Source organism: Lutra lutra, chromosome 4, assembly GCF_902655055.1.
Source record: "Lutra lutra chromosome 4, mLutLut1.2, whole genome shotgun sequence".
NCBI classification, from domain to species: Eukaryota; Metazoa; Chordata; class Mammalia; order Carnivora; family Mustelidae; genus Lutra; species Lutra lutra.
The window spans coordinates 97840714-97865716 of record NC_062281.1 but is presented as its reverse complement, the minus strand read 5'-3'; the positions used below and the strand labels follow the sequence as shown (position 1 = coordinate 97865716).

The window sequence follows — 25003 nt, the reverse complement described above, 5'->3', positions numbered from 1 at the left end:
TCTGCCCTCATCCTTTCAAAACATGAAGATCTGTGGGAGAGAAATGTAGGAGAACTCAAAAGTCTCCACTGAGCTAAAGCAACCACGCTTAAAGGGATCCTACACACGGAGGGGAGGCCTGGAGGCGGTGCGTCTCGGGTGCCTCCAGGAGGCACGCCTGGCCGGGAAAATGCCCCCTGCAAACCCCAGACTCGCCAGACAACCCCACCTTCCCGAGTTGGAAACCCCTTGTCTCCCTGCTGACCGGAGAGAACTCGAACGCGTGGCGAGCTTCCTCCCGCGTCCAGGCCTCTCCCGGCGGCCGTCAGCCTGGGCCGCCGCCTCGTCCGCCAGCCCACGGCGGCCGCCCGGGTCCGTGGCGCTGCCCCGGCTTCCGGACTGGCGGCCTCCCGCCGCGCCCCAGGCTCTACACGTCCAGGACGTGGTTGAGATAGGAGATGTAGCAGATGGCCAGGCGCAGGATCTCGATCTTGGAGAGCTTCTTGTCCGGGGGCAGCGTGGGCAGCAGTTTGCGGAGCTCGGCGAAGGCCAAGTTGAAGGCCTCCACGCGGATGCGCTCGCGGGTGGCGTGAGCCGAGCGGTACTTGGCGGTGGCGCGCCGGCGGCGGCGCTTCTCCTCTCGGCTCAGCTGCTGCGGGTGCGGGTAGAGCGCGGCCCGGCTGCCACCCTTGCCGTCGCCCTCGGCCTCCTCTACGGGCTCCAGGTCCGACACGCTGCCCAGCACCTTGGCGTCCGCGCCGCCCAAAGATTCCGGGTCCGAGTGCGCCGAGCTGGGGTGGTCCGAGTCGGCGGCCTGGTCCGGACTCAGCATCATTTTGGAGGCTGAGGGGGGAGTCAGAAAATCAATCAATAAAAGGAAGCAGGGTCTTCTTTGGATCCGAGAGAGAGCAGGCGAGGGCCTACCAGGTCGGCCCTAGGCGCATCCCGGGTCCCCTCCCCACCCTAGGCGGGCGCGCTCCGCGGAACTGGCCCCCAGGGGAAGGGAGCGAGCCGAGAGGGGCAGGCCCGGGGACCGGAGCCCCGAGCCTCCCCACGGGGCCGGGGCCGGGGCCAGCGAGGTCCCGGCAGGGCCCCGGCCGCATTCCGGACCTGACTTCTCGGCCTGCGAGAGGCGGAGAGCGGTCTGTGGGCCTGGTCCCCCGGGGAGAGGGCAGGCCCAGGAGGCTGCGACCGCGTTCCGTGCCTCCTCCGGCCAAATACCGACTCCGCGAGGCCGTCTGCCTCACTTTCCCTTCCCCGACAAACGAACGATTGCGAACGGCTAGCACTTCTGGGGTTTACGTGGGGTGGGGAGACGCCCACGGCGCTCCTGCCCCGAGGGCCTTAGACCCAACAGCCGGAGGCAGCGGCGCCTGTGGCCCTCACGCTAGTTTGGGGCGTGCGGGGCGGCCGCGGCTGCGGAGGGCGCCCCGCGCGGGAGATGCACCCGGTCCCGAGTGCGGACCGCAGACAAGGCGGTCCGGAGCCGGAGGCTTCTCCGAAAAAACAAAGCAATGACTGAACAAACGCGAAGGCTCCTTTCTACAGAAAATTGACCCTTACGCCCTCGCGGCTCCCCGAAGCACCATCTGTCACGCAGACAGCCACACACATCGGGGACCTAGGGGAACGGCGACGGGGGGGTGAGACAATGCGCCCGGCGGTCGGCAGACCACCTCCGGGCGGCCGGATCGGGGCGGGAGGGGAGGCTGGGAGGGAAGGGAAGACAGGGGGCGGGAGGAGACGCCTCGAGCGTCCCCTCCGGGAGCAAAGTCCAGTGCTCAGGCGCCCGGAGTCGAGAACCCGCAGCGGTGCCACGGCGGCATGGCCAAGACCGAGCTGGTTAGTGCTCAGCTCTCCTGTATCGACGCCCTCCTGGAAGACCGCCTCGTCGGGCTCCTCGGAAAGCCTGGAGCTTCGACCCCGACCGCGCGCCTTCTGGCGGCGGGGGTCGTGGGGGGGCACAACCGCGGGGCTTGGGGGGATTCGGCCTCGAAGAAAAGGGCCAGTAGTAGGGGCCCGCACCCGCAGGTGCGGCGCGCACCGACCGCAGGCGCCGGGGGAGGACCAGGCCGTGGGGCCGCGAGTGCAGCCCGAGAGATGCTCGCCGGGGGAGAAATCCGCGGCGGTGACAAGTAGGAGGGCTTGCTCCTAGAGAAACAAAAGCCAGGGACGTGTGATCTGCTCCCAGCACCGCACTTGCCTAGGAGCGAATTTGTCTACAAGCAGGCTTTCATTGCGCTGCAAGGAAAGCAGGTCCTCTAAGGCAAAATAAAAACAAATGCTCCAAGTGAACTACATGTGACTCCCTACGGGCTTTTCACAGATACGTTTATGAAGTAGAACAACTTGCATTTGCACATTCGGCTTGAAAGGGCATAAATAAATTGGCGAGTAATGGAAAATCACAATAAGCAACAACATAGTTGTAGTTCGGTTAAAAAGTTCCTGGGTTGCCCTCAAAGCATGTTAAATTCTCCTTCAGATATCTTTTAAAAATATTCATAAATAGCGTGTCGTGCGTACATTTTATTTATTTAACAATGAGCTGAAATACATCCGTAAATGCAATATGAATAACTTAGTTCCAAGGTGGAAAAAAGAAGACTTACCTTGTGAAAGCCTTTTCGGTAATCTTTTCTCCAATCTTTTAGAGTTACAAATTCCAAAGAATAGAGGGGGAAATTCCGAAATATATTAAAAGCAGCAAATATTTATTACATTCGAATATGAAAAAGCAGCTGTCATCTCGCTGGTGTCCACAGCGAGGGTAGATAATATCTCAGGATGTGGACGATATAAATGACTGTTCACTTAGTTGATAGACCAAAAACGCCTTTTCCTTTTAATTGTTCTCAAACATTTCGGGAAATTCGTTGTTGATTTTTTTTTTTTTTAAGTGAGGTGTTGAAAAGTCTTGTGCCTTTTTTCCTCTTCTAGGTCTCTATAAATAACAAAAGAGATGCAGAGATAAACACAATCACATCAAAGGGCTGATTCCTCCACTTTCTAATAGCGAAAGAATCAATAAGAAAGATGGTTAAGATAAGATCCCAGCTCCAGTAGGACTCCTTTCCTTCCCTTAATACGGTTGAGCAGAAACTGGGAAGTGCAAGGCAGAGATGCGATCTTCCTCAGAAGTGATTTTTTTTTTTTTTTTTTTGAGATAAGGCTTTGTTCAGCTGATGTCTCCCCAGTTCCCAGGAACACAATACTGTAACTCGGGGCTAAGCTTGCCTCTTCCTCTTTCCTCATTTACTTGTAGGTTGTATAAACAGACACCTATTTGCAGTTTCAAAGTCTTTCAAGGCTTGCTTACATCTCCCACCCCACCCCCTCCTTTCTTTACCTTACAGCAAAATATATATAGTCTGGCTTGGAGACGCTTGGAGAAGGTTGGTGGAAAGTGAACGTCTCCCGGAGTAACAGTGACAGGGAAGCGGAGAAAGACGGGAGAGGGTGGGAGAGCCAGAGCAAAGAGGCAGAGATGCGTGTGTGGCTTCTTGGCTCTCCTGGTACCAATTGATTCAGCCTGGAGATGGTGGAAGAGATAAAGGCTTAAGAAGGGGGATGGAATTTTTTTTCCCTAAATTGATATTTAATGGGAAATCCTATTGGACAGAAACCTGGACATGAGTCACTTAATTGGACTTGACATCTGTCACAGTGTGGGAGTTTTCACAGCCCAAATATTTTAGCAGATCAGATTCCCACTGAATCTGTGCCATAAAATATAACAGTTGAAAGCAGTCCATGATAGAAACCTTAGCCTCTAAACAGTCTCTAGCCATTATCAGACTATTTCTCTTTTTCAGATTATTGATGCAGTATTTAAGGGCAAATAAACAACATATTGACTATGGAAAAATTCTCCTCACATTCTAGAAAAAAGTATCTTCTCTTAATGTTAAGGAAAATATTTGTGTCCAGCACATGAAAATATATACTGTATAGTAAATATATTCAGATATGCAACAGCTAACATTTATTAGTGATCATTTATTTTTGTGATCATTTACATTTTAAAAGACACTTGGACAAGACTTGATTGAACATATTTGTATTTTTAAAATATATCCTGCCACTGGACTAATTTTCCAATATATGATTTAAAAAACAACAACAACAACAACAACAAAAACCCTTTTCAATAGATTAAGTCATTGGTGGAACTGGGAAGAGAATCCAGGAATTGTAATTTCAGAGAGCACTGTACCACGAGACCATCCTGCTTTTCTAAATATGTTAGTTTTTCTTTCTGCCCATTCATTCATTCAAGTTAAAATTACATGTGTTGATTATTGTGCTTCATTTTGGCTTATTTTACCATCTGAATATTTAGCTGTGAGGCAGTGCATTGGGCCGGGTGTAAACCCACACAAATCTCCAGTGTATTGCAGTACATTATGCCTTTGCCTTACATGACCCCATGGCCCTGAATTTATATGCCTTCTAACAAAAGGGAAAATCTAGTTCAATTACTTTACCACTTTATGGAGATACTGTTAGTCTCCACTGACTATGTATTATTTGCAATCATTTTAGCTTTTTTGATTGTGTAAGCTTAAAAGAAATAAAAGAATATTGTAGCCTTGTTTCCCACCTCAGTAACTCCTGGGGGAACGTTTGTGGAGAGAGGAGTCCTTATTTTTCCTTCTTTTTCAATTTTGCTCTGAAAACAGGTTTTATCATCAGGGGAGAGGATTGATCAGCCTACCCCTGCGAGTGACCCTCATGGCTACCACCAGTCCTGTTTGCTTTTGCACACATTTTTCAGCTTATGGGAGATGCCTGGCCAGGAATGGGGTAGGGGTGGGAGAAGAGTAGGAAGGGTCTCCAAGGAAAATGGGCACCAACACTTTCCAGCCTTGCCTCTGCTCAACGCTAGCACAGAAGTACATTTTAGATATCCCCAGGACACTTAAGTGGAGGCAAAAGCCAGCCCCATTTAGGTGGCAGTGGAAACAGGTGAGTGGGTGAACTCCCCAAGGTGGTGAAGATGAAGGGAAAAAGGAGATTTCCCCAGTCTGGCTAAGAGCAGCAACGCTAAGCATTCAACATAGCCAGAAGTGTACACAGATGTGCATCCACGGATAACTGTACTTTTCACCCCACCCCTACTCACATAAGCTAGCTGGCTCTATTAGACTGCTGCACATTCAGATTGACAGAATGAGAAACCCGGTGAGTCTAATCACCATAGCTCCTGAGACAATTACTGCAGTGGGAAGCCACTGGTATCTCTGGTTACCAGTGGTACCAGGTACCCGTTGTTGGGGGAAGAAGGAAAAGAGGGAAGGTAGCAGGGCAGGTCAGATTCTGCCAAGGTATGTGTGGATCCAGACACATTCTTCTTTATATTCAGGCTCAGTGATTCCACATTGACAGAACTGCTTGTACATACATTAATCTGTGAGCAAGCCCTTGTAAACAGGTACACACTCAGACCCATACCTAGCCATGGCTGGATGCATGGTCATGGTCACAGACACGGATTCACACTCACACACATGCATTCTGTGTGTGAATGCCTCCCCCTCTCCCCGTTGCCACCTTTGCCTTTTCTAAGACCTCTCCGGCACAGATGGTCCCTCCTTCTGTGCTTCATAAACACTTTTTTTCCTATCCGCCTTAGAGATTACATATTGTATACAGTGATTCTCTCTTTCCATACCTGTGTTTCCCACTAGGCTGTGACGCTTTCAGGGCAGGTCCGGAGCTCACAGCCTCAGCACCGATGTCTGAGTTTGACACATTGTAAGTACTCGTAGGTTTATGGTGAATGACTCCCTGTGTACAGAGGCAGCCAGGATGTTTGTGACACAGAAACACTTCTATTGAAACACTCCCATGGTTTCAGTGGTACCAGTTTCCTCTCCTATAAAAGTGAGGATAATGATCCTGCCCTACTCACTTTATAGGCTGGTTATGAGACTCACTGTCTGTGAAAGTTTATCTTATAGAATAGCAAGCATCATACAAATGAAGATATTAGGGAGTATTAGGAGTAATACTCAGTAATATTAAACCAGTGGGGAGGTGGCAAGCAGTGATTTAAAATCCAGACTGGGGAGCTGGGTGACTCAGTTAAGTATCTGACTCTTGGTTTCTGCTGGGGTCATGATCTCAGGTTCATGGGATCAAGCCTCATGTTGGGCTCCCTGCTCAGCTCAGAATCTGCTTGAGAGTCTGTCACTCTGGCTCCCTCTCTCTCTGCACCCGCCAAATAAATAAATAAATAAATAAATAAATAAATAAATAAATAAAATCTTTAAAAAAAAAAAGGCCAGACTTCCTGGATCTATCATATGTTGGCTATGGTAAACTTAAGGGAGTTACTTTACTTTTCTGGACCTCAGTTCTCCATCTATAAAATGAGAATAAGAAAAGTATTTTATATTGTTATGTCATCTTTTTTCTAAAGATGAACAAAGATAATCTGTGTAAAGTACTTAAATGAGTGCCCAGAACTCAAAAGACATACGTATTGTAAACCAGAAATGCAAAATAAAATTACATGAAATATAAACATATCAGTATACTCACCCCAATTGTGTGTGTATTTGTATGTGTGTGTTTGGCAACTAACCTGCAGTGAGCACTTTCCATATGTCAGACATAGGTCTAGGGACTTTACACATATTAACTCATTTTATCTTCACCACAAAGCAATGAGATGGGTACTGCTGTTGTCCTGATTATGCATATAGGGAAGCTGGGCCACAGAAGATGATCTGTTCAAGGTTAGCTAGCTAATAAATTATGGAGCCAAGATTTAGACTCAGGTAGTTTAAATTCAGAAACTGCCACCACTGAGCACTACTGCTTCTGTGGTCATGGTGTCTTACACACATATACTCAGGCAGAGGGATTAGTTACCAAATGATATGCATATTCTAAGGGAGAAATACATACATACACAAAAAACATAGAAACTACCACATTTTTGCATTCAGAGGTGGTCACTGAGCAAATAGTTTTAAATATTTACTGTGCATCTAGCATTGTACCAGACAGTATGGGACTACAAAGGCTTTATAATTATTTGTTAATTTTACTAGACAGCTGTTTCCAATCTATTCTTAAATTTTGCACCCCATCAGTAAAAATTTTGATAATACACATCCAGTATTTGTATGTTTATTATTAACAAACTCTGTACATGGACTGCTGTACAAACATATTCTATAATTACAAAGCATAAACAAAACATTTTTAAAGAATGCTAAACACGAAATTAATAATCTTTTTTAAAAATTTTTATTTACTGTTATTGTTATTAAATACAAAAGCCTGTTTACAGCACAAGATAATATATGGTTTTTGGAAGTAATAAGCTTCATTTTATTATAATCATTGCTTAACCCTTTGTGATAATATGATCTGATGGTCTGGTTTTTAAGCTCAATTTACTTAGAATCTGGTTTTTATGGCTACTATAGCAGAAAGAGGTATAATACAAAAATCCAAAGATCCAAATCGTAGTTCATCATTAGTTATTAACTAAATTATTATACTAATTTTTGTCTTATCTACCAAATATGCCAAAGTTTTCTTGGAAGTTGGCTAGCAAATTTCCTTCTAATGGGAATTCTTTGGTTTTTTTATTAACAAATGAGTTCAGAAGCCCTGAAACTCTTTATTTGTAAATTTTGTAAATTTTAAAATTTGTAAATGCAAAAAAGTTTACATTTTTCTATTTCTAAGTATTTTAAGTGTTCACATTAAGAGATTTTGACATATGGGCACTTTTCCATTACTTCGGGCAGCAAAAATCACATAACAATAGAAAATTTTCCAAATCTCTATATTTTTTATTTATTTATTTTTAAGAGAGAGAGAGAGAGTGTTGTGGGGGGAAGAGCAGAGGGAGAAGAAGAGAGACTCTTTAAGCAGGCTCCACATCCAGCGTGGAGCTCTAGCTCACAACCCTGAGATGATGACCTGAGCTGACAGAGTCAGATGCTTAACTGACTGAGCCACCCAGATGCCTCCCAAACATCTCTCTTTAAAATGTCTTTTCTATAGCACTAATTTCCTTTTTAAAAATTACCATTTAACTCTTTAAAAAAATACATATTTAAAGAGAGACATTCAGGGTGTTTTGTGTGTTTTTAATCGCTGTTAGCATCCTACTGACACCCGTTAGTCATGAGAGAAAAATAAATTTGGAGCACTTAAAATTGAACAATGTTCTTCAAGAGATTCTTTAAGAGCTTTGCTACATACTAACTAATTCTTTGTGGGCCAGAAGACTTTCACGGTCTCGTCCAGTTTCATCTATTGTAAAGATTCTACCATATTTTTTTTAAGATTTTATTCATTTATTTGAAAGAGAGATAGTGAGAGAGAGCATGAGAGGAGAGAAGGTCAGAGGGAGAAGCGGACTCCCTGTGGAGCTGGGAGCCCAGTGCAGGACTCAATCCCAGGACTCCAGGATCATGACCTGAGCCAAAGGCAGTTGCCTAACCAACCGAGCCACCTAGGCGCCCAGATTCTACCATGTATTAAAAGACTTGTATTTCTAAAACTACATGGATATATCTGGTATACTTCAATTTTTTTAAGGAAAATTCTTACATAGGAATTATTTAGTGAATAAACCTTGTTTGTGATGGTATTTCTGGCTCCTGGCCCTCTATTTGAGTTAAAACAGCCATTTCCTCATGGCTATACATATGTCCACAATTTTTCCATAAATCATTCTTTTATTAAAGATATGAGTAGTGAGTAGCTCTTCTCCCATACATTTTACCTTCAATGCATTCTTAAAAAGAGAAGTTCTTCGTGTTATTTGATTGTTGAAACAGAATCTGTAAAGTATCATGCGCTGAAACATGTTAGAAATCACTGCTGTTCTTCCTCATCCAGCTAAATAGCAAACTGCCCCCTACCCAATGAATTGGTCTCATACTTGTTTCTTCAAATCTCCAGCAGCGTTTCTCCAGTGTCTATCGGTGAAATTCGCTGACATTGGAATGCATATTTGTTTGTTACCTTATTGGTTCCTATGTACTATTTCAGCCTTTTCCCCTAGAGTGGCTTCTGCTTCAGAGTACAAAACCGCAAGAAAAGCTTCTAAACATTTCCCATTGTATTTAGTAAAATGTTTAAAAGTACTGGATTGAGTATGACATGACTTTAAGCAACAATGAAAAACTTCAGGGGTTTGCTTTCACGGTTGGGATGCTTAATTTTTAAAATCAGTTCATTGAAGTTTAATTTATAGAGAGTAAAATTCATCCTTTAGAGATATTCAGTTCTATGAATTTGACAAATACATACATTCCTGTTACTAGCACAGTCAAAATATAAAACAGTTCCATCACCCTAAAAGCATCCCTGTATCCCTTAGTAATCAATCCCTCTGTCCACAATCAGCCTCAGACTACCAGTGACCTGAGTTCCGTTCTTATAGTTCTGCCTTTTCCAGAATGTAGTAAAAATGGAATCCTACAGTATGCAGACTTTTGAGTCTGGCTTTTTTACTCAGCATACAGCTTTTGAGATTAATCCGGTTGGATCCTAAGCTTACAGCTAACTAATCCGGCCTAACGATGCACATACAGGCATGTATGAGGACATATGGATACGGTTCTCCTGAGTAAATAAATAGGGCTAGGATGGTTGGGTTATAAAGCGAGTGTTGAACTTTATGAAAAACCACCAAACAGTTTTACATAGTAGTTGTATCATTTCACATTTTTGCCAGCAGTGCTCCAGCTGTCCACCATCTTCCTTACTATTTATTATTGTTAGCTCCTAAAGCCTATTTTAAGCCATTCTATTAGGTGTCTAATGGCATCTCATTGTAATTTTATTTTTAATGACCCCCCTTTCAGCTTTATTGAGGTATAATATACGTATTTATTTATTTTTAATTTTTTTAAAGATTTTATTGATTTATTTAACAGACAGAGAGAGAGAGAGAGAGAGAACACAAGCAGGGGGAGAAGGAGAGGGAGAAGCAGGCTTCACGCTGAGCAGGGAGCCCGAAGCGGGGCTCAATCCTAGGACTCTGGGATCATGACCTGAGTCAAAAGCAGACACTTAATAACTGAGCCATCCAGGTGCCCCGAGCATAATATATTTAATAAAATGTGTGCCCGTAAAGTGCACAGTGTAATGAGTTTGGGCATATGAGTGTGGAACCATGAAACCATCATTGCCATCAGGGCAGTGAACATAACTGTTATACTCTGTAATCCACCCCCATTCATCCTCCCTTCTCATCCCGCAGGAAACCATTAGTCTAATCTCTGTCATTAGAGATTATTTTGTGTTTCTAGAATTTTATATGAATGGGATCAAATACTATGTTCTTCTTTTTTGTGTGCCTTTTTTCAGTGGGTCATTGTTTTGAGGTCCATCTGTGTTGTTACATCTATCACTAGTCTGCTCCTTATTTTGCAGGGTAGTACTCATTTTACCATTTTCAAAACTCCTTATATGATTACATACATACAAGTTTCAACCTGGTAACATATTTCTTCTGCCCTTTAACATTTATTACACAGCATGCCAGCTAGCACTGAATTTTCTCACCTATTGTTTTTTGAAGATGTCTTTAGTTTGGTTTCACTTTTGAAAGATTTGCTCTGGGTATAGATTCTAAACTGACAGCTGTTTTTATTTATATATTTTTCTTTCACTATTTTAAAAATGTGCTGGTTTGGTTTTTGGTTTTTGTTGTTGTTGTTGTTTGTTTGTTTTTTTGGCTTGTGTAGTTTTTGATGAGAAGTCTACTCTAATTCTTATCTTTATTCCTCTGTATGTAATGTGGTCCTCCCTCTTCTCCTCCAGCTGCCATCAATATTTTCTCTTTATTTTGGGTTTTTAGCAGGTTAACCATGATATATGTAGGTGTGTGTGAAATGTCTTGGTTGGTTGGTTTGGTGTATATCCTCTTGGGGGTTGTCTGAGCCCCTTGGATCTGTGATTTACTGTCATCCATCATTTTGGGGACATTCTTGGCCATTGTTCTTTCAATATCTTTTCTGTCCCATTCTGTTTCTTTTAGCTTTCTGGGATTTCAATTATAAATATGTTAAAATGTTTGATGCTGTCCTAGATCTCTCAGATGCTCTGTTCTTTTGTTGTCATTGCTGTGTTTGATTTCATTATTCTTTCTCTTTGTGTCTTTTTTGGGGGGCAGGGGGATGTGGTAGCTTCTTTTGATAGATCTTCCAGTTAATCGGTTCTCTCAGCGGGGCTCAGTCTACTGATGAACATATTGAAGGCACTCTGCATCTCTGATGTTGGGTTTATCATTTCTAGCATTTCCCCTTCTCTTCTGAAACTCCCCATCTGTTTATACATGTTGTTTACCCTTCCTACTATATCCTTTTACATATTAATTATAGTTATCATAAAGTCACTGCCTGCTCATTCCATTATCCAAGTATTACTCAAGTTTGTTCCTGTTGCCTGCATTGTGTCTTGACAGTAGGTTTCTTGTGTGTGCATGTGTGTGTAAAGTGTAGTTTTTGAGTGAATACCAGATATTTCATGCAGAACAGTAGAGACCAAGGTGAATATTATCAATGCCAGGAAATGACCATGACTCTTCTTTTGTTAGGCTATTAGCATGGAGAATTGAGTCATGAGAGTCAAGTTAGTTAGCAGCGGAGCTGGCTTTTTGGGTTTTGTTGTTGCTATGCTGAGCAACAGTACACCGCAGATTTCAAGTTCTTCTACTTTTGCCTTGTGGTTAGGATGAGAGCTCTCATGATGGAAGCTTTTCCCAGGGTTAACACTCCACCATTGGTTTTCAGCCTAGGTCCCTCACCACGTGCATGCCCCATCCCCAGCTTTAGATGAACTGCTGGTGCTCATTACTTTGTGCCAGGCTTGTGTTAGAAGTGTGAGGATTTCTCAATTCCACCCTGGTCTGTCTTAGGGAAGGACCTATGTACTTCAGCCTCAGGTATGGGCCCCTCCCTGCATTCCTGCCCCTCCTCCTTACAGCAGCCAAATTTTGCCTTGTATTTGTGATTGATCTGGAGTGGGACTTTTCTTCCCCTCCCCCAGTAGTAGGAAACCTCTGCTTGATATTAGTTGAGGATCATGGGCCCAACATGGTTTTGTGCTTCTCCTCCAGGATAGTCTTTTTTATACCTCCATTTCCTCCGTGTTTTGGGCAACAGTCTTTGCTGCCAGTCCCCCAAGTCTGAAGGTTTTGTTTCGCACATGAGAAGAATCTAGGGAAATGCCTGGCGTTTTCTGCCTGAACCCAATGCCTGCCAATTATCTCCTATATACCTGTTACAACCCCACTCTCTTTCATGAGCATTCAGTAAAGGTTTAAGGATAACTTACGGTTAACTTTAAGGATAAGAGCTTGTGAAAAGTATAAATGGCCCTTGGTGGGGCCCTCACTCTTCTGGCCTGACACATAGCCCCGACTTGGCCTTCAACAATTCCTTAAACTTGTAGCTATTCTTCCTCACATGTTTCCTGGCCTACGGCTTTTTCTCGTGTACCCTCCCATAGGTGACAGACTTTGTCTTCCACCTCTCATCAGAAAGATGGTCTGTCTTTGGAACTCAGGTTGCTCCATTGTTTTGTGATCCCAGCTCTCTGAGAGGTTCACTGAAATTTCCCATTTTGTTTTTTGTCTGGATTTTTCTCTTTGTTAGGATGGGGCTGGTGTGTTTGCAGCTTTCCACATCCTAAGGAGAAGTGAACTCCATACATAATTTTAAAAACTCCTGGTTATCATGATTGCGTAGAACTCTTGTCAGCTCTATCTAAAGGTGAATGATACACTTGGGTTGAATTTCACTGTTAATTAGTCAACACTCTTGATCATTTTAAAGTTTTAGGTAAGGTCTTGATGGATTTGCCCAGACTAACCTAGTTTTTTATTAAAATGTAGCTGATGAGGCATTCATGTCTGCAACGGAGAGAGTGCCCACTGCCATTTTCTTGTTGTTTGCTGGTGCCTGCTTTATTATTATTATGTTTAATTTATAGTATCTTTAAGTGGATTATTTTTAAGCCATTTGTCTCTTTGTGGGGGTTAATGTTCTTAAAGCTAGATAATATAATTGCAAACCCTCTTAACCAAGCACATTCAAAGTGAAATACATCACAGTACGTTGGAAGTGATTAAATGGCAGAGGTCTCCACTGTGGACCCCTGCAAGCTGGAGAATTCCCACTCTGCCCCGAGGATCCTTTTATACCATACATGACCTACAACTATATGACATAACACCAGCTAAAGGAACCAGGATCGATCCACATGTTATAGATCTGTAAGGTTTGATTTCTTTATTTAGATAAATAAAACATTTGCTAGAATATTAGAGCAGAAATTAGACATAAAAAATTCTAGTATTTTCACCCTAGACTTCAGTAGATCTTGTGTACTCCCTGGGTTGTAAAACCCTCAGAGACAGTGAGCTTGATTATGAGTTCCTTGAGGATAGAACTTATATTGCAATCACTGTTTGTTCCCCCCTCATCGTTACCCCAACACCTGCTATAGGTCTCATTTCTTTTAAAAGATTTTATTTATTTATCTGACATAGAGAGACCACAAGTAGGCAGAGAGGCAAGCAGAAGGGGAAGGAGAAGCAGGCTCCCTGCTGAGCAGAGAGCCTGATGATCCCAGGACCTTGATCCCAGGACCCTGAGATCATGACCGGAGCTGAAGGCAGAGGCTTAAACCACTGTGCCACCCAAGTACCCCCATACTCCTTTAAAGTGATTGTGCGACCCTGGGAGACTTTTTTGGGCCTTCTACATCTTAGTTTCCTCATCTGTAAAATGGGGGGTAATAACAAGACTTCATAAGAACTTTGTAAGGATTAAATGACATAATACCTTAAACCACATAGTCTATTGCTCCAGGCACATACCAAACATTCAATAAATACAGTTTAAAAAAGCTTAGACCAGTGACTAAACAGCACTACTATTTACAGACAGTACTAGCTTACCACTCAGTCTTCTAACGCGGGACTACCACACATTAACTTAATGCATATTACTCAGGCCTCCAGGAATAAGAGAATTTTCCTGGGTTGGAGAATAGATCACTTTCATGACAGACCACATTCCTTGGCTATTTGAAAGATTAACTTCAATGATTGCTTTGAAAATGTACCTCCCCAAGAGCTTATTAGAGGTGTGCTTGGATCTGGCCAGATGGCGTCATAGTCCAGCTTGGCACATGTCTGCCTCGCTTTGTGAAGGTGAGAAATAAAAATAAGGAGGTCTTGTAACCATTGTTATCCAACAGTGCTGGGGAATTATAGGTATTCCGGTTAATCAATTATTCATCCATCAGTTCAATAAATGAGCATCCACTTTGTGCTGGACAGAGTGCTAGCTGCTGAAGATACAAAGATAAATTAATTCCTTGCCTCCAAGAAGCCTACAATTTAGCGAAAGGACAGACAGGTAAATATGTACTACAATTTAAAGGACAATTTCCATGACCGGGGGTAAGTGTAAAATGCCCCTTCCGGTCACCTCGACAAGTGGATACGTGGTGATATCACTCTTCCAATCTGGGACACCATTTAGAGGAGGAGAATTGAGGGCAGAAGGTAGTGAATTGGGGTTTTGCTCTATTGTTTGAATTGCCTGCGCACCCTCCGAACCAAGATGAATGGGTGGGTCTAAAACTAAGAGAGTGGTCAAGGTTAGAGACCCAGATTTGGAGGTCATCAGACACAAGTGGTAGCTGATGGCTTAACCCACTGAGCCACCCAGGTGTCCCAGGCCTCATGTTTTGTACATAGGCAACACACTTTCTTGTTGAATAAGCAGACTTGTAAATCATGACTTCAGGAAGCCTTGTCTTTCACCAAATGGATTAAGTCAATTATGACAGCCAGGAGATAAAAAACCAGAAACCTACCTAAGATCATACATATTAAGTAAGGTGTACCACACTAATGATAACATCCACTTGGTTTTAGAGAAAAACAAATTGCAGGAAAGTTGGAAAGAGGTATATGGAGAAGGTCCACTGGGCTGAGCCCTACAGGAGTCAGAGCTACAAATGGACTTTTCATCAGAGACAAGACAGCAGAGTGGAGCATGTGTGGGTCTTGGTGAGGACACAATCACAGGAGTGGGAGCTGCCATCCCCGCACTTTGACCGCCAGCAGAGAGTGCAGGGAGGGCCGAGGAACTCAGTCAGGCAGAGACAGGCTCTCTGGCCCAGCTCTGATGATGATTTCTGCTCTCCAGGGCCTTCTAGCCGGTTCAGCAGAAGCCAGGGCGCTAGCCCAGCCACAGAACCATGGCGTCTTCTCTCTGCCGCTCTCCCTTTCACTCTAACAATATGTCCTGGAAATCACCCCACTCCATTCCCGAGAGATGATCCACATTCCTTTGCCTAATGGCACAGTATTCCATTGTGTGAGATCCTGCACTTTATTCACTCGCTCGCCTATGTGTGGGGATTTAGGTCGTGTCATTATCTTAAATAATGAACACGACTTATGTCTATATCTTAAGTAATGTCAATTTTTGAAAATAAATTGGTGTTTTCATTTCAGACGTCTCTGGGTGGATTTGTCTGTTTTAAGGTCCAGATAGGAAAAGTACTGAAGTGCACAGAAGGCATCAGAGAATGGACAGCCATTTGCAGTTCAAACTTCATGATGGGAAACCTACACTGTGGGGATAATGATACTGCCCTATGGTGGGGACAGTAAGGAACGGAAGAGCAGATGCACAGAATATATTCTTAGAGTCAGTGGTCCCTAAAGAGGAGTGTGCATACCTCAAAGGAAGTGTAAGTTAACCCTTTGGGTTACAGGAAGAAAAGATGAGGGCTGTGTTCAAATTTTAGCTAAACTGAAGTAAATGTTACTGTTCTTTAATACACAGAGAGACAACACTGACCTCACTGCCTCAGTGTCTTGGGGTCACCAGCGGCATGTGCAGCCTGCTACAGTGGGGGGGCTAGCACCAGAAACCTCCACTGTTATTTTGCTCTCAGTGAACCGTGATGCATCGTAGCCTAAGCATTAACAGGGTCTCACTATTAATAATAGGACATGGCCAATTTCACTGAAGCAAGACCTTTCAACCATCACGGAATCTTTAGGGTATGTTCTTAATGAGATGAGGATTGACTCTGAAAATCTGTTCTACCTCATGGAAATTTGCTAGTGAACTTATGACAAATTACTCCGAAGCACTGTGGACTTAGAAATGGAATTCAGCATTTTTCTTTTGACAAAAAGGAAGTGTTCCAGATATACTGATCTTTCTATGGCAACAAATGGAGAAAGTAGTTTTTAACCAAGTATATACCTTCCAAAAAACAAACACACTTAATCTGCTCCTTCAAAGTAACACGAAGTGAACAAGTAACACTTTCCAAAAAAATCGGTGCTTTTGAGAAATCACTTCGAAGAATGGAAATTTCACCAGGGAAAAAGATGTGTCCCTTAATCAAGTAAACTCATACCCGCACCCTTAAAAAAAAACTTAGAAACTAATTAAAATTAGAATTTTGCCAAAACAGGGTTTTCTGATGATGTTGTAAATGTTGAAATGCAATGCCTTCTGAGTAATTTGTAAGAAGTGCTTTACAGTAGGAAAAAATGCAGCTTCACTATAGCAACATCTGAATGAAAACCACGGTGTGCCGGCAATGGCACACCTCTTCCATCGGGAGCTGCACGTGTTGTGAGCTCTTTTCTATTGTGGCAGTCTTGAAAACCAAAAATCAGGATTGACTAAGGTTGGAGACAAAACTTGGAATTGCTGAGACACAGAGTTCAGCCAAGAATTTTTAAAAATTAAGCATATTTCAGTAACATTGCTCTGTGTATCATTTGTTAATATTCATCTTAGTGATATTAAAAGGGATTTTCATATAATTAATAAAAACCATATTTTTAAAAAATATTTATTCTTCATGTATTCCCTATCAGTACATTAGTACCATATGTAATTTATAAATAAACCAACAAACATACACTGGGGGAGTATGTCAAGCAATTTTTTTTTACTGATTGTGATACATGATCAAATATTTGGGGAGTGCACCTTCTTTTTTTTTTAAGATTTTTATTTATTTATTTGACAGACAGAGATCACAAGTAGGCAGAGAGAGAAGGAAGCAGGCTCCCCTCTGAGCAGAGAGCCCAATGATGCGGTGTTGGATCCCAAGATCATGACCTGAGCCGAAGGCAGAGGCTTAATCCACTGAGCCACCCAGGCGCCCCTGGAGAGTGTATCTTCTAAAGAAAGTATTCAGCAAATGACATTTTCACCATTAATACATGTCTAGTAGAATTTTTAAATTATTTCTTTTCATCTCCCAGTTTTCAGTTAGGGTTAATAGTAGAGTAGGGTCTTATCTACTTCTAAAAGTAACCAATGACACTTTGTTAGCACTCTCTAGATGGATATAAATAGGTAAACTAATAGATGGATCCAGATCTAGATGGGTACGTGTATATAAATATAGATACATGCATTCACATATTCTTTCCCTTTTTAAAGATTTATTTATTTTAAAGAGAGAGAGAGCACAAGCAGGGGGAGGAACAGAGGGAGAGAGAGAATCTTCAAGCTGACTCTGCACCGAGTGCAGAGCCTGACAAAGGGCTGAGATCATGACCTGAGCCAAAATCAGGAGTTGGACACTTAATCAACTGAGCCACCCAGGCGCACCTAATCTTTCCTGTTTTAGCCATTTGAGATTGAGGAGCAGATTGTGTTCCTTTATTCCTAAACACTTCAGTGTGCATTTCCTAAGAACAAGGACATAACCACGGTATAGTTGTCCAAATCAGGACATTAACGTTGATATTGACAGAATTTAAAGATGTTAATCTAACCTGATAATAAACATAAGACTGATGAAGTCAAAAGTTAAGAATAAATCAAGTGTCTGAGTTGTCTCAACTGTAATATGAAAACTAATACTTGCCTTACATATGTAAGGCTATCAACATTAATAATGCTATCAACGTTAAGAAAATGTTGAAAGCACTTTGAACTTTTTCTTTAAGTCACATGTTAACGAGTGTCATAATTCATCAATTTTGTGTTTGTGTATGTAGTTGTTTTTAAGTCTAACTATTGTAAGCACTGTTTTAAACTGCTAGGCTACCTTAATTAAAAATAAAAATCCAAGGACTCCTGGGTGGCTCAGTCCATTAAGCATCTGCCTTCAGCTCTGGTGATGGTCCCAGGGTCCTGGGATTGACACCAGGTCAGACTCCCTGCTCAGCAGGGATCTGCTTCTCCCTCGTATCCCCCTACCCACCCCCGACTCATAAGCACATGCGTTTTCTCTCGCTCAAATAAGTAAAATCTTAAAAAAAGAAAAAGAAAATGCTCTCGCTAAGCTTACCATTAGACTGAGGGGGACAGCCTTAACACAGGATGATACAGTCTGTAGTTACACTGTGGAGCCCAGCAGCAAAACAGCCAGCATGGCAAGAGGTGGGGAGGTATGTGTGAGTCATCGCCATCGTGGTCTGTGTGGGTCGAGAACTGCACTGCCGCCACACCGCCTTCATGGCAAGGAACTGGACTTGATTCATAGCTAGTGCAATTGACTGCTAATTGCCAATACCTTATAGATTATCAGAGTTTAGGTGAGAGGGGGAGGAAAACAACCCTGTCAGCTCAGTGGCACTGCTACCAAGAATCCCTGAGAGACCAGGAACTCACAAGCAAATAGGAAAAGAAATTTATAGAAAGAACTACAGAAGGTTCTTTTTCTTTTTTTTTTTTATTTTATTTATTTATTTGACAGACAGAGATTACAGGTAGGCAGAGAGGCAGGCAGAGAGAGGAGGAGGAAGCAGGCTCCCCGCTGAGCAGAGAGCCCGATGTGGGGCTCTATCCCAGGACCCTGGGATCATGACCCGAGCCGAAAGCAGAGGCTTTAACCCGCTGAGCCACCCAGGCGCCCCCAGAAGGTTCTTTTTCAACTCGACTGTCAGGTGGTAGGAACATGAAAGGGAGTATTCTGGAGTCTGTCTGTCTCTCTGTCTTTGCCCCTCTCTGTCTAACCCTCTCAGACGTGCTCTAAATACCACTGATCTCCCTGTAGAAAGTAGAAGGGCTTGAAGAAAGCCTTAGCAGAGAGAACAAAGGGCTCCTTGACTGGGTGGCGGAAATAACCCAGCAGACAGTAAAAATGGGAAATTTCTAAGAGGGCAGAAGGGTATTCTAGCAGGTATATGGCTTGGAGGAAAAAGAGAAAAAAATGGAAACTTTCCCTCTTGGAGCTCTCTTTCCCCCAGCCCTGAAGACCGTCCTGCTCAGGATGAGTATAGATCCAAGGGGAAAGCAGCATTATGTGTCCTCGAGATTCATCAAGAGAACACCCAGACGCTGATGGGTCTGAGAAATCCTGATCTGGACATCAGGCAAAGAAACAGCTAGAAGGTGAATTACTGCTTCCGGAAACTGATAGAGAAACCCACCCCGATCTCACAAGGTGAATCAGGTTTTCTCATTTCTTCTTCCACTCGAAGTTTGTCGTTCTGGCAGAGAAGGGAGGAGAGGAGAAATGAACAGCTGGTGAAATAGGTGGGATCAAAACCCAGGATTTGGTTTTCTAAACCACGGCTGTTGATGCCAGAATGATGAGCTCTTGGCAAGAAGGAGAAGGCATCTTTCAAAACCTGGATTACACGTTTGGCAAGAAGCCCTGTGTCTGATAAAGAGGACTTCAAAAGGAAATCTAGGGAAGGGCGCAGATAGGTGTACTCAGATCAACCTGTAAAGATACTGTGCTATACCTCTTCCACCTGCCCGTACAGATCAACTCGCCGCCCTCTCCCTGCTGCTCTGTGCCTGGGAATCTGACCATACAGTCTGCATCACTGGGCCCCCATGCCCTTGTTGGGCTGGAGCCAATGAGAGCCACCATAGAGGGAATGTCCCCAGGTTCAAATTACCATGTCTTCCTCTTGCCTCTTCAGTCCTAGAAGTGGAATTGCCTCTCTACGGTTACCACACCCAGGGTTCTGCAGTATCTTGCCTCAGTTTCCCCAAATTTTGCTCTCTCCTTCATAAGTAACATCTACTAACTGCTTCTCACTTTGCCCTTTTTGGGTATGCCAGCTTCTCCTTCCATGACTCTGACAGATAGTTAGATATTTGGAGACTGATGGGTGTGAAGTAGGAAAGGGGAGTGTATGAGAAGAAGTGTTCACTGAGTTTCTACCAAAAGGTCAAAGGGAAGAGACCCAGCCTGCCATGACAGTTGTAACTGGAGCAGTGGTATTTGGGGCTTCAGAAGACTGTGGGGGCAAAGAACGTGTTTGCATAATAAAATGAAGCAGTCCTCAATTCAGATTCTTAAATGCAACCCAGGCAGTGAATGAGTAGTTCCAAGGAAAACTGACGGGTCCCAGGGGTTTAGAATTGCACTACTTACCAGGAAGGCGCACACCTGGATTGACATGAATGTATTTCAGAGAGACTCATGGTAGATTGCAAATCGGTGAGGAGAGAGAAGGGACGCATGGAAGAATGGGATCGACTACAGCAATGGTTCTCAGCTGGGGGCACTTTTCCTCTCCAGAGAACAGCTGGCAATGTGTGGGGACATTTTTGATTATCACTGAAGCAGAGGGAATTGTGCTTCTGGCATCTTGTGGATTGAGGCCAGGGATGCTTATAGACATGCTGTAATGCCCAGAACACCTTCTGTGACCGAATTATCTGGCCCCAATGTCCACAGTGCCTGGCTGGCTGGGTAGAGCTGGAAATGGTGTAGCTCCTGCAGAGGTAAAAATTCAGTCTCTAGAATTAGCTAGACCTGGATTTGAATCCCAGCTCCATTTCTTACTGGCTAGTGATCTTGCCTCTCCAAGCCTTGGTTTCGTTTAAGATGGGGGAAATCATAAGACCCATCTCGTAGAGCTGCTGTTGAGGATGAAAAGAGGCGAGACATATAAATTGTTTAGCACAGTGTTTGACACATAGTTCAAGTTCTCGACAAGTGTTAGCTCCTGTTAGGGTAATTACCCTCTTCCAGCGCAGATTATAACTCCATTAAAACTAATTTATGGGGGCACCTGGGTGGCTCAGTGGGTTAAAGCCTCTGCCTTTGGCTCGGGTCATGATCCCAGGGTCCTGGGATCGAGCCCCACATCAGGATCTCTGCTCAGCGGGGAGCCTGCTTCCTCCTCTCTCTCTGCCTGCCTCTCTGCCTACTTGTGATCTCTCTCTGTCAAATAAATAAAACCTTAAAAAAAAAAACAACTAATTTATGAGGAAGAGGGAAGTTTCAGCAGAGCTGATAGGTTTCATGCTAGGTGACTATAGGGGTGTGTTCAATTTGTGAAAATTTATTGAGCTCTGCATTTAGGATTGAAGGTGTTTTCTGTTCCTATGCTATAATCCAGTGAAAAGTTTGCTCAAAATATTTAAAGTCTCATTCTGTCTTCCTCTAAAACAAAACAAAACAAAAACCCAAACTACAACATCTAATAATTCTGATTCCCTTGGAAGCGAATCCCTCAGAAGGTGGAAGATGCAATGAAAGAAACAGATACTCTCTGCTGTCTCCTGACCCAAACTGCCAGACTGGAAGGAAAGAAGTAGAATTGACAGCAACCTCACATCCAGGGGACTTGACATGATAGTGCAGAAAGAAAATGTTTGTTGAAGTTCTGACATATACCCTGGATTTTAAGAAAACAGAATTCAAAAAGTTTGACTTAAAAACAGCTGTAATCCCATAGGCTGAATTCAAAATAGGAAAGGAGGCTTTCATTCTAACTCTCGGTCCTACATTATTGTGAACAGGATGGGCGAATGGCACCCAAGGGAACAGGTCACAAGCGTGGCCACAGAGGGGCTCCATGGTAAGTTTAGGTCTCTAAAACAATGAGGATGACCCAGCCAGAGGCAAACATGAAGAATGGGCTGTCTTGTCTGTACCTAAAGGACAGACATAGGGGAGGTTTGGAAGCTTATTAAAACTTAAGGCATTTTGGTTATCTTTGGAGTTGGAAGAAGAAGAAGGAAGCCTATGCCATGGCTGTTTTCATGTTAACAGCAGCACAAAGAAGGCAGAACAATTCATTTCATATGTTTCTTTAATCTTTTCTCTCAAGGAAAATGATCTTCAAATGATAATGGATAGCGTGGTACTGGCTAAGATAGGATTTAAGCACTTAACAGGTTGAATAAGAAGAGTCTACCTTACTTGATTTTTTTTTAAGATTTTATTTATTTATTTGAGAGAGCACAAGCAGGGAGACAGAGAGCAAGGGAGAAGCAGACTCCCCACTGAGTGCAGAGCCCCACGAAGTGAAGGGCTGGTTGCTCAATGCAGGGCTCCAAGTGGGGCTCGACATGGGCCTCAACCCAGGACTTCATGCAGGGTCTCAGTCCCAGGACTCTGAGATCATGACGTCAGCAGAAGGCAGACATTTTTTTTTTTTAAGATTTTATTTATTTGATAGAGATCACAAGTAGTCAGAGAGGCAGGCAGAGAGAGAGAGAGAGAGAGAGAAGGAGGAAGCAGGCTCCCCGCTGAGCAGAAAGCCCGATGCGGGGCTCAATCCCAGGACCCCGAGATCATGACCTGAGCTGAAGGCAGAGGCTTTAACCCACTGAGCCACCCAGGCACCCTACCTTACTTCCTTTAAATGGACTCAAATCTTCAGGCTGAATGAAAGAGACACAAGTGCATCTGTGGGGCCCTTACACAAAACCTGAGGCTTAAGAAAGATGAATGTGCTCACTCCTAAAAGTGGGGTCCATTTTTCAGAAACCAAAACCCAGTGGGCTTAAGGCTGATCCCTGGCAAAATTCCAGGCTGGCTTAATTAGCAGACAGTTTGTGAGTCTGGGTGGAATAAAGGGGTAAAAATCCCTGGACTCAACATGATTTTCCAAGAAAAGGTGTTAGACTAACCACCATTGATGTTTGCTGGGCCAGGCTCCAAACACTTCACTCCTTCAGGCCTCACATAATCCTATGCTGCAAGTACTACCATTATCCCCATTTTCCAGATGAAGAAACAAAGGCACAGGGGTCAATTAATTTTCCAGAGGTCACATAGCTCATTTGTGACAGAGCTCGAGCTCACACAAGGCAGGCTAACACCAGCGCCTCTATTCTTCCCTTTTTATTGTGATTTTAGAAAACAGCTAATAATGTGTACTCATCCTTCAGGACAAGAAGGAAAAGAAGGCCACTCTGCACTACATGGAAGCAGTCTTAGAAAACCCAGTGCCACCAGTCCAGATTCATCCCTCAGTGCCCCCTCAAGGCTCCCCAGAGAGCCTCATGTTAGTTTTCCCTCAAGGGAGAAAAAATGTTTCTCTTTTATTTCCTGATAATCCTTTTTTTTTTTTTTAAGATTTTATTTATTTGTTTGACAGAGAGAACACAAGCATGGGGAGCAGCCTAGGGAGAGGGAGACTCCCTGAGGAGCCCAATGCGGGACTCAGACCTAGAAACCTGATCATGACCTGAGCCGAAGGCAGCCACTTAACCGACTGAGCCACCCAGGTGCACTTTCCTCGTAATCCTAAAGGTAAGAGTACACTCCTTGGGCTCACAGGGGTGACTTGGGTGTTGGCGAGACACCAACAGAGCATTTTGCCCTGGAAGATCCAAACTTTCCCAGGGACTCCATCTGATTTCTATGGTGCAGTTCTAGCACAAAGTTCCAATGAATCACAATGAAAATTTATAGTACTGGGGATTTTACCAGGTGATTGCCCACTTATTTGATCACATCTGTTAGCATTTTCTGGTGCCAGGGTGTGATGAAGACCTATTTATTCATAAGACTGTTGCCAGGGTACCTAAGTGCTTTAATCAGTTCTCGAAATAATTCTTTGCCTCACAACTGAAAAGCAAATATTTTCCTGTTTCTCCTTTACATACAGTCTCAAGCTGTTCCTAGAGGAGCCCAGCAATGTTCAATAAGGTTAGAACATTCTCCTCATGAAAAGTCTTGTTTGCTAGGTTGGTGGGATTATGGGCCGTGTTTTTTTTTTTATCCTTCCAAAGGTGTTCTTTAATGTCGACGTAAAATTCTTTGAAAAATAAGCATTTTTAAAAAGGTTACAAAAAGGTCTTTTTCAGGAGGTAAAACAGAATATTTTGGAAAGTTCCCAGTGTGGGGACATAGGAATAACAAACAAATGGATCAAGAAATGCCAATTTGATAAACAATTTAAACCTAAAAGGAGGCAGCCAGATAGTTAACTTCTGTGAGTAACCAAGCATATGAAAATTGTTCAATAGATAAAACTTACACATAATTCATTAAATCCTACAGCTTTTTTATCTGGATGTTCTGGCGTCCAACAGAGAAGGCCTCAAAAATAAAAAATTTTTAGAAGGCTCAAGGGACATTTCTAAGCCCTAGTTCCTGTCAACATAATGTACGTGAAGAAAGTGTTAGTATCCATCAGGTATCCGTCAGACTAGGCCATCAGATTTGAACTGACTGGTGTCTCATTTCTGACCTGACTGGTGTCTCATTTCTGCAAGGCCATGAGTGACTAGGGTTAATCTGATAAACTGATCTCCATTAAGGTGACTGTGACTAGCAATGCTTCCTCACTTAGGCTTCCCAGATACCTTGTCCCATTCATGATGTCTTAATGTTGGCATCCAAAGGAGTTTGTGAATTTCAGGTCCCTGGAAATTTCAGGTAACTGGATCTGGCCAAGGAGATAATTGGACTTGTAGGTGACACAACCCTTACCTCCAGCTCAAGGATTTCTCATGCATTAGTGATAGGGACCACAGAACAGAGACTTTGACAGCTTTGGAGTCTGTGTTCAGCAAAGAATCCGTCCACAACCCCACCCCAACATACCCACACAAAATTCCTGGAATCTGTGAATGTCACTCTAAATGGCAAAAGATGTACTTAAGTTATGGCTCTTGATTAAGTTAAGGAGCTTATCCTGGTCTGGCCACATGGCCTGAAGTACAATCACGTGTAACCTTGCAGGAGTGAGGCAGAGGGAGTTTTGGGAGACACACAAGGGGAAGGTGAAGACAGAGCAGAGACAAGGAGTCAGAAGTCAAGGAATATGGACAGC

General features: G+C 43.4%; 1 protein-coding gene across 1 annotated transcript; it reads right to left on the bottom strand.

The window, feature by feature from the left end:
- Positions 1-396: 396 nt before the first annotated feature.
- On the bottom strand, positions 397-2832 carry NHLH2 (nescient helix-loop-helix 2). The gene is made up of 2 exons (XM_047727055.1): positions 2592-2832; positions 397-822 (listed from the first exon to the last, which is right to left on the bottom strand). Exon 2 carries the CDS (start codon positions 812-814, stop codon positions 407-409), a length of 408 nt encoding a protein of 135 aa, XP_047583011.1. The 5' UTR covers positions 815-822; positions 2592-2832; the 3' UTR covers positions 397-406.
- Between the last annotated feature and the right edge of the window lie 22171 nt (positions 2833-25003).

Excerpts from the sequence above, each read along its gene's own strand:
- NHLH2 (XM_047727055.1), bottom strand. The coding sequence starts at position 814 with ATGATGCTGAGTCCGGACCAGGCCGCCGACTCGGACCACCCCAGCTCG.